We start from the raw sequence: 9,335 nt of genomic DNA, 5'->3' as shown, positions 1-9,335 counted from the left end.
CAGAAGCTCCCATCTCTGAAGGGCTGATGTTTCCCTGCCGTGGCCTCACGTCACCGTGACCGACCCGGAGCGCCACGGGACCGTGGGGAGCCTGGGTGCCCGGCCACCCTCCGACACCCCCCGGGCTGAGCCCCGGCAGCCTCCGGGCCTGCTCCCATGGGTTTTCCTTCGGGTCTGGGCATGGTGGGACGCAGCCGTGACGGGGCTGACCCTGTATCCCTATAGTTATTGGGATCGGCTCGGGCTGAAATAAAGCGCAGTCGTGGGAGGGTTCCGTCTCGGTTTGCAGGGGGGTCTCTGCCACCGCACCAATCACCGCAGGGTCCCGTCCCCTCGGTGTCCTCCGTGTGCTCCCATCCCCGAGGCACAATCCTGTCTCCGTGCTGTGGTCCCTGCCCCGCAGCACCATCCCTTTGCCGGGGTGTGATGGTGGTGGTGGGATCCGCCCCCCCCCCCCGCCCCCCGCCCCAGCCCTTTCCCAAAGCCCCAGCACTTCCCCAGGACCCTTTTCCTGTGGCCCTTCCCCACGCTCCCATCCCTTCCCCACCATCCCATCCCCTCCCTGCACCCCCAGGCTGTTTAAATACTTAAACTGCACCGACACAAATTCCTTTTCTCTTTTTTTTTTGGTGTTTTTTTTTGGGTTTGTTTTGTTGTTTCATTTTGGTTTTTTTTTTGTTTTTTTTTTTGCTTCGGTTTCTCATTGTCAATAAAAACGCCTTCGCGGCCAACACCAGGAGGGGTGGCCACCAGCCACGCCAGCCCCCCGCAGCTCCTTCTCCACAATGCCACAGGGTCGGGGACACTGGGGGACAGGACGGGGAGGGGACAAGGGACCGCTAAACCCGCCTGGTGCTCACTGGATGCTTGACGCCTATGTACATGGTGGAGCCGCCGGCGTCGGCCCCTGTCTCTGCCCTGCCTGGGAGGCTCGAAACCCGCTCATCCTTCCCCAGCCTCACCCGGGGTCTTTGTTCGGCTCCCGGGGGGGGTCCCAGGGGGGTCCCCACTGCTGCTCAGTTTGTGTACACCTGAGTCCCAATCACACGCATGATCTCCTTCTGGATTTTGGGGTCCTGAGTATTGATATTGGCATCTCCCACTTGGCCGTCTTCGTACCTGGGAGGAGAGAAGGGGGGGTCAGGGGGTGTCCCGTGGGGGTCCCGTGGGTGCCGGCGAGGCGGGCGCAGCCCGGGACTCACACAAAGAAGAAGCGGGTGCAGACGTGGTCTGAGACGGGGCAGACCCAGATGTTGCCGTGTTTCTGCAGGTCCTTGGAGGTGATGACTGCCAGGGGAAGGGGCTGTCGGAGAGGGGTCCCCGCCGGGCACGGCCCGTGGTGGGGATCCCCCCGCCCTCCCTGCTCCACCCACCCGGTGAGCCAGGGACATGGCTGCTGCCTGCCCACCCCTCTCCGTCCCCCCCAACGTGCCCCCGCACCTTCGCAAAGCGCGATGCAGTTCAGGTTGCGGCTCTGGAGGAAGCGGGACTGGATGGAGCGTGTCTGTGGGGAGAGCAACCCGCGTTACTGCCCCGGTCAGGCTGCGCTCGCCCTGTCCCCGGCACCCCTGGGTGCCATCTACCCATCCCTGTCCCCTCCATCGTGTCCCCCGGCCCCTCACCTGGGGGATGGTGTTCATCCGGTTGTACCTCTGCACCAGCTCATCCTTCGAAGGCATCCGGTGCTGCCCTTTCCCCATCCCTGCGGAGAAGCCAGGCGGCATCCGTCACCCCCAGCCACCTCCCCCAGGGTGACATGGGGACACAAGCCACAGACAGGGGTGGCCACTCTGGGTGCTCCCACCCCATGGCTAAACTCTGGGAACCCCCCAAAAGTGGGTGGAGCAGCTTCTGGAGCTTAGAAAATGTTGGGGTTTTAATTCCCTGGCACATCAGGAAGCCCCGACCTGGCTGGGATGAGGCTGGTGCGGGTGGGAAGGGTGCGGGATGCTGCCCACTCCCGTGCGGCTCCTCCAGCCGGCACGATGCCGAGCATCCCCAGGCCCATGCAGGGAGTGGGAATGGGAGTGCAGGCAGGACCGGGCAGCGCAGGCAGCTTCTTACCTGAGTATCCAAAGGAAATACTGGAGATGGGGCTCAGATAGATGCCCTTGCCATAGGCTGCTCCATGCAGCTTGCAGGAAAACACCAGGGTGAGCGACGCAGGGTCACTCCGACAGCTCGGGCATGGTGGCGGAGGCAGCCCGGCCTTGGCAGGCAGCACGTCCCCGGCTGCCTGCCCCCTCCCTGCCTGCCCCCTGCCTGCCCCGGGGCCGGCGCAGGGCAGCGTTACCTGCAGTTTGGTGTAGGAAGCATTGACCAACCCGTTGCGGAGGATGGAGTGCCAGTTCTCAATGTGAGAGCCGCTGGAAAAAGCCAGCCCCACGTCAGCCCCATGGCACCCTGCCCCACGGCGCCTGCTTTGGGGGGGGTTCCCACTGGCCCCCTGGCAACTCACTGGAAAGCGAAGGTGCTGCCGTAGAGTTTCTTGGCGGTGCGGAACCGGGCTTCCTTGGCCGGGGGGCTGCTGAGCAGGAGGAACTGGTGGGAGGTGTGCATGAACTTCAGCTGCTACCAGGGGAAAGGGAAGAGCAAAGGCAGCGCCGGCAGGGAGAGAGGACAGACAGACAGACAGACAGACAGAGATCATGCACGGCAGCCTGGCCCCATGCCCGTCCCAGCCCTGCTTTGGCCTTCCCAAGTGTGCCAGGAGGACCCATGGCATCCCCCGTCTCTTGTTCCCTGTCCCATGTCAAATATCCTCCATCCTTGTATGCCATATCCCACCTCCCACGTCTCACAGGCTGCAGACACCATCCCAAAGGCTGCATCCTACATCCCAGACCCTTATATTGCCCACCCTATAATATCCTTACATCCCTCATCCTGCTTCCCGCATCCTCCATTCCGTAGCTCACACCCCATTATCCTGTGTCCTGCAACCCATACCCGCCATCCCACATCCCATATCCTACATCCCACATCCCATGTCCTACATTCCGCACCATATATCCTCCATCCCACCTTCCATATCCCACATCGCTCATCCCATAACCTACATCCCGCATCCTATAGCCTGCACCTTGTATGCCATATCTTACATCCCACCTCCCATATCCTACATCCCGCATCCCATACTCTATGTCCCGCATCCCATACCCTACATCCCACATTCCATATCCTACATCCCACACTCCATATCCTACATCCCACGCTCTACATCCTACATCCCATATCCCACATCCCGCATCCTATGCTCTCCACCTCACCTCCCATACCTTCCATCCCACACCCCACATCCCACTTCCCACAGCCTCCATCCCGCACCCCCACCTGGAGCCCAGCCAAGCCCCCTTACCCTGCTGAGGGGCAGCTTGACGATGTGGGATCTGTTGCTGGAGATTATCCTTGGGAAGAGGAAGAGGAGGAAGGTCAGACAGGGTGGTCCCATGCTCCCCTGGGAATGGGGCCGAGCTGGGAGCCGTGCCGGAACCCACCCACCCCAAGGCCAGTGTATGGTCATGACCCCCAAGGTGAAGGGGCGCATGAGGGACCAAGGAATTCATGCTGGCAATGCCCGGCTGCCCCCCACCCCATTTCCTGGTCCTGGGGGATGGGGGCAGCAGGGAGGGACATGGGGCAGCAGGACGGGGCCGCAGCACCCTTGGCCTTACCATTGCAGGAGGGGATGGGCCAGGGGGTCCAGCTTGTCCATCTGCTTTTTGATCTCCAGGTAGGACCCCTGGCAGAGGCGAGAGGGGGTGCAGGTGGGTCCCCCAGCAACCACCCAAACGCGCGAGGATGGAGATCGGCACCAAAATATCACCCCCGGCAAAGGACCCTGCACCAGCGGAGGGCCTCACATGGGGCCTTGGGTGATGTGGGGCCATGCCGGCGTACCTGGGTCATCTCCCGGATGGACATCACGCTGTCCAGGGCCTTCTGCAGCCGCTCATAGTTCTTCTTCTGCATGTGGGGAAGGAGAGGGGTGACCATGGAGGGGTCCTCAGAGCTCCCGCCGACCCCAGTGTCCCCTGGCATGGGGCAGCATTGCCCCCCAGCGCTTACCTTGGGGTTGAAGGCAAGTGTTTTGGGGTCGTTGGGGTCCACCACGGAAGGGTAAGGCTCGAAGATGATGCTCTTGCGGGGGGACTCCAGGGCAGCGCGGCACATGGCCACCAGCAAGTCTACCACCTTGGGAACAGAGTGTGGGGTGGAGGGACAGCACCCTGAGGTGACAGCGTGGTCACCCACCATGCATACCCTTACCTCAGCGCCCGTGGCCACCTCCTCTGCCGCGCCGGACATGACGCCCAGGGTGTAGAAGGAGAAGACGCAGAGCTCCCGGGTGCACACTGCTGGCTGCGGAGGGAACAGGAGCCGTGAGGAGAGTCAGGGATGGTGACACAGGGTGACAGTCCGTGCCCGCCTGCGCCCTGTCCCCGCACCTTGAGCATGGAGCCATTCTGGAAGACGTGCTGCTCGTCACACACCACGCAGTACTCATTGAGCGTCGGGATCCGCTGCTCCGCATACTTCATGATCTGAGGGAGAGGATGGTGGGAGTCAGCCCCCGCTGTGGCCACGGCACTCGGGAGGATGCTCTGGGCAGTGGGATGGGGATAAGTGGGATGTGGAGGAGCAGGGAGGATGCTCCAGGCAGTGGGATGGTGCTGAGAGGGACGTGGGGCAGTGGGGAGGATGCTCTGGGCAGCGGAACGGGGATAAGTGGGATGTGGGGCAGTGGGGAGGATGCCCCAGGAAGTAGGATGGAGCTCAGCAGGACACGGGACAGTGTGAGGATGTTCCTGGCAGTGGGATGGAGCTGAGCAGGATGTGGGATGAGTGGGGAGCATGTTCCAGGAAGCAGGATGGTGCTGAGTGGTACGTGGAGCAGTGGGAAGGATGCTCTGGGCAGCGAGATGGGGATGATTGAGACGTGGGGCAGTGGGGAGGATGTTCCTGGCACCGGGATGGAGATGAGTGGGATGAGGGACACTCACCTGGACGAGGAAGCCGTACTCCAGCGTAGGGACATTCTTGCAGTGGCCGCCGACCTGCGACGGAGCCGGAGCGGAGCCAGCTGCGTTATCCCCTTTCCCCCACGCACCCCCACCTCAGCACGGCACCGGCAGGCCCGAACGCCCTCCCTGCCCCAGCAGGACCCACGACATGCCAACACCCTCCCAGGGATGCAGCCGCAGCGGGGATGTGGCACCAAGAGGGGGGTAAAACCCCACAGAACCCCACAGCCCAGCTTGCCCACCAGCACCCAAGGATGCTGGGGACAAGGCGCAGGGGACAAAGTCCCACAAGGGCTCCCCCCACCACCCCAAGGAAGTCCCACCACCCCACAGCAAGGAATTCCGCAGGGAATCCGGGAAGGAAAAGGAGAGGAAAGCAAACCCCAAGGCGGGGAGGCACCCACCAGGATGTTGAAGGGGGCGACACCTGCCTGGGTGCTGGGGGGGGGGTAGCCGAAAACCTCCACCTTGGGGTTCTTCACTGTGCAGGAGACGGAGCGGTTCATCAGGCGATTGACGCGAGCCTCGGGGATGCCCAGTTTGCCCTTCAGCACCGAATCCTGGATGACGGGGAAGCTGGGAGACCTGTGGGCACAGAGTCCCGCTGAGCCTCCTGCTTTGTCACCGTCCCCTACACCTCCGTCACCCGGCGCTGAATTCACCCTTTGGCTGGTTTCTGGGAGCAACCTTCATCTCCTCGGGCTTTGGTAGGGAGCAGCAGCGTCCGAGGGGCGAGTGGGGAAACTGAGGCACAGTGCCAGGTCCCCAGCCAGCCAAGGGACAGAGGGTTGGTCCCTTGGGGACACCGTCGGGGTCTTACTTGGGGATGGGGGAGAAGATGCTGAGGCCAGCACGAAACTTCTTGATGGTGCCACTTGTCTTGAACCAACTGTGCCGTTTCTCCTGCTGGGTCTTCAGGAAATCGTTGCTGAGATGTTTCCATTGCTGGGACGTGAACATGCCCAGGATCCTGGCAGAGAGGTGGCATGTGTGCCTGAGTGGGGTGCCAGCACCCATGGGTGCTTTGATGCCCACTGAGCCTGGTGCTTGGGTGGTCCATGCCACGCAGCTCCTCCTCTTCCCCACCCAAAACTGGTGGTGAGACTGTCACGGGGCTGTGTGGCAGGTAAAAGGTGGTGGTATGGGGACATGTGGCACCTGGCCAGTTTTGGGGCAAAATGGTGACCCACGGCCCACCTCACCCCCCACCCTTGGGTGCCTGTTGTGTTTCGGCTCTTACTTCTTCAGCTGCAGACCCAGCCCAAAGCCCTCCTTGTTGGATGGCTGGAAAACCTCGATGGACGGTTCTGCAGAGAGAGAGAGCGGAGGACAAGGCATCGGTGCCACCGCTGTCTGCATTCCGAGGGCACATGGGGACACCGTGTCCTGCCCATCCCAACTCACCGGGGCCATCGAGGTACTGGGAGAGGGAGAAGCGCAGGCGGAGGACGATGGGCTCCGTCCGCAGCACCTTCCACGCCGTCGCCACCTCCTCCTGCCAAGGGAGAGCCACAATTCGGCACGGCCGTGAGGACACCCAGTCGTGGAGGGAAATTTGGGGACCCCCCGGGCACATGTCCCCACCCTCCCCATGCCAACGCTGCCGGGGGCACCCCGGGGACTCACATCGAGGAAGCTGATGTTCACGTGGAGGTCGATGTCCACGTCGTCAATGGTCCCGTACTCTCTGTGGAGACACGTGGCGCTATGGCAGGGACGGGGTGAGGCTGGCACGGTGTCAGAACCACCACAGCGTGCCCCCCGTGCTGGGGAGGACAGGCTCGGGAGGCGGTGACGGGCATACATGGCTCCCCGTGTATCAAGTGTGTGCACCCCTGAGACCGGGATGGCACAGGGAGAGTGCCCGGATTGTGGATTGCTCAGGGGATTGCATGGCCGGGTGCCCCGGGGGTGGCACAGCTGGGTGCACCAGGGATGCCACGGTTGGGTGCCACAGCAATGGCACAGTGGGGCACTTGGGGATGGCACACATGGGTGGCCCGAGGATGGCACAGCTGGGTGCCCCACAGATGGCATGGACGAGTGCCACAGGGATGGCATGGCTGGGTGTCCAGGGATGCCACTGCTGGGTGGCCCGAGGATGGCACTGCTGGGTGTCCAGGGATGCCATGGCCTGGTGCTCCAAGATGGCATGGTCAAGTGCCTGGAGATGCCATGGTTGGGTGCGCCGGTGATGCCACACCCGGGTATGGCACAGCTGAGTGCCTGGGGATGCCATGGCCAGGTGGCCCAGTGATGCCATGTCCATGCGCCCCAGGGATGGCACAGCCAGATACCCAAGGATGCCACGGCTGGGTACCTGGGGATGGCACAGCCAGGTGCCCCATGGATGCCACAGCCGGGTGCTCCAGGAATGCCATGTCCATGGGTCCCAGGGATGGCCCAGCCGGGTGCCCTGGGATGCCATGGCCAGGTGCTCCAGGGATGGTATGGCTGGGTGCCCAGGGATGCCCGAGGGATGGCACAGCCAGGAGCCCCAGTGATGCCATGGCCAGCTGTCCTGGGGGTGGCACAGCTGGGTGCGGGCGGCGTGGAGCGCACCCACCTGACGGCCACGGCATTCTCGCTGTAGATCTCCTTCACGGCCTCGATGTCGGCATCCAGCTGGGGGTGACGGTACAGGTCGGCGGCGCAGGTCCCCTGTGGCACAGCACCCCGTGGCACCGTCAGACCTGGAGCCCCCCCACAGCCCCGCACTCAGGGCCAGGCAGAGATTGGGGGTCCCCAAGCCCCACCATGGCACCCATGGGTCCCAGCACCCACAGCGTTTACCTGGACGCCATAGAGGAACTCCTCGGACTCATTGTCCCCGTCAGAGTCATCGTCCGTCCAGTATTGGCCCTTGAGGTCCTGGGGGGCAGAGGGTTGGGGGGCAGCAGATTAGGGGGGCGGATATTTGGGGGGCAGAAGGGATGGGGGAGAGGGGATGGAGGAGAAGGTTGGGGGAGCAGGTTATGGGGCAGGTGGATTGGCGGGAGAGGGTTGGGGGGAGCAGATTGGGGGGAGTGGGTTGGGAGGAACAATTTGTGGTGAGCAGTTTGAGGGGCATTGAGGTGGGGGAGAAGGTTGGGGGGCAGTGGGTTGGGGGGCAGCGGGTTAGGGGGCAGTGGGATGGCAGGAGTGGGATGGGGGCAGCAGGATGGGGGGAGCAATTTGAGGGGCAGCAGGATGGGGGAGGTTTGGGGGAGCAGGGTGGGGGGCGGCAGGGTAGGAGAGCAGGTTGGGGGGGAGCAGGTTGAGGGGAATGAGATGGGGGACAGCGGGATGGGGACAGTGGGATGGGGACAGCGGGATGGTGGCAGCGGGATGGGGACAGCGGGATGTGGGCAGCAGATGAGGGGGGAGCGGGAAGGGGGGCAGCAGGATGGAGGAACGGGATGGGGACAGCGGGATGGGGACAGTGGGAGGGAGGAGCAGGATGGGGGACAGCGGGATAAGGACAGCGGGATGCGGGGAGCAGACGAGGGGGGAGCAGGAAGGGGGGCAGCAGGATGGAGGAACGGGATGGGGACAGCGGAATGGGGACAGCAGGATTGGGACAGTGGGATGGAGACAGTGGGACGGGGACAACAGGATGGTGACAGTGGGATGGTGACAGTGGGATGGTGACAGCGAGATGGAGACAGTGAGATGGTGACAGCGGTACGATAACAGCAGGATGGAGGAGTAGGATGGGGACAGCGGGATGGGGACAACAGGATGGGGATGGGGACAGCGGGACGGAGGAGCAGGATGGGGACAGCGGGATGGGGACAGCGGGCGGGGGTCGCGCATGGAGCCGCCGGGGGGCCCGGCCGATGGCGGGGGGGGCCCACCCCCACGTCAGCCCCGTCACCCCCACCCCGTGCCGGGGGACACCGGGGGCCGCCGGAGGCCGCCAGGGCCCGTCCCCCGCCGCCGCCGCCCGCCCAGGCCCGGCCCCGCCGCCCGCCCCGTCCCGCCGCCCCCGGGGCCGGTCCCCGCGCCGGGCCGTGCGGGGGGGGGGTGTCCCCGTCTCCCCGCGCCCCGCCGCGTCCCCCCTCACCATCTCAGCGGCGCCGGGCCGGGCCTGCCGCCTCCATGCCGCCGGGCGGGCGGGCGGCCATCGCGCCGTGACGTCAGGCCCCGCCGCGCGCCCCGGGCGCCGCCGTCACCCGGCAACGCCGACGCTGACGTCACCCGTGGGGACACCCCCCACCCCCCACCCCCCCACACACACCGGGACCCCACCTCGGGGTGGGCACCGGGGACTCGGCGTCGGGCGGCCCTGAGGGGACCCAGGGGCTGGTGGGGTCCCCAGTGTCCCCAGCA

At 64.5% G+C, this 9,335-nt stretch overlaps 1 protein-coding gene across 10 annotated transcripts; it reads right to left on the bottom strand.

Annotated features, from left to right (window-relative positions):
• Positions 1-689: 689 nt before the first annotated feature.
• PARP6 (poly(ADP-ribose) polymerase family member 6) lies at positions 690-9,201 on the bottom strand. Of its 10 annotated transcripts, none has more exons than XM_074600850.1 (22): positions 9,070-9,201; positions 7,818-7,895; positions 7,591-7,685; positions 6,651-6,711; positions 6,429-6,519; positions 6,265-6,331; positions 5,845-5,994; positions 5,456-5,609; positions 5,004-5,057; positions 4,449-4,544; positions 4,270-4,362; positions 4,069-4,194; positions 3,901-3,966; positions 3,675-3,742; positions 3,359-3,407; positions 2,459-2,571; positions 2,294-2,366; positions 2,065-2,134; positions 1,623-1,702; positions 1,441-1,504; positions 1,203-1,287; positions 690-1,119 (listed from the first exon to the last, which is right to left on the bottom strand). In XM_074600850.1, exons 1-22 carry the CDS (start codon positions 9,070-9,072, stop codon positions 1,017-1,019), a joined length of 1,839 nt encoding a protein of 612 aa, XP_074456951.1. In that variant the 5' UTR covers positions 9,073-9,201; the 3' UTR covers positions 690-1,016. The 10 variants fall into 10 exon arrangements, 8 of the variants coding, with proteins under 8 accessions (XP_074456951.1, XP_074456949.1, XP_074456947.1 ...); XM_074600848.1 differs by having other exon boundaries at positions 5,429-5,609; positions 9,070-9,171; XM_074600846.1 differs by lacking the exon at positions 2,065-2,134 and adding an exon at positions 1,908-2,064 and having other exon boundaries at positions 5,429-5,609; positions 9,070-9,171.
• Between the last annotated feature and the right edge of the window lie 134 nt (positions 9,202-9,335).

The sequence above is a fragment of the Larus michahellis genome, chromosome 9, assembly GCF_964199755.1.
Source record: "Larus michahellis chromosome 9, bLarMic1.1, whole genome shotgun sequence".
Lineage (NCBI taxonomy): Eukaryota > Metazoa > Chordata > Aves > Charadriiformes > Laridae > Larus > Larus michahellis.
This window is presented reverse-complemented; position numbering and strand designations above follow the sequence as displayed.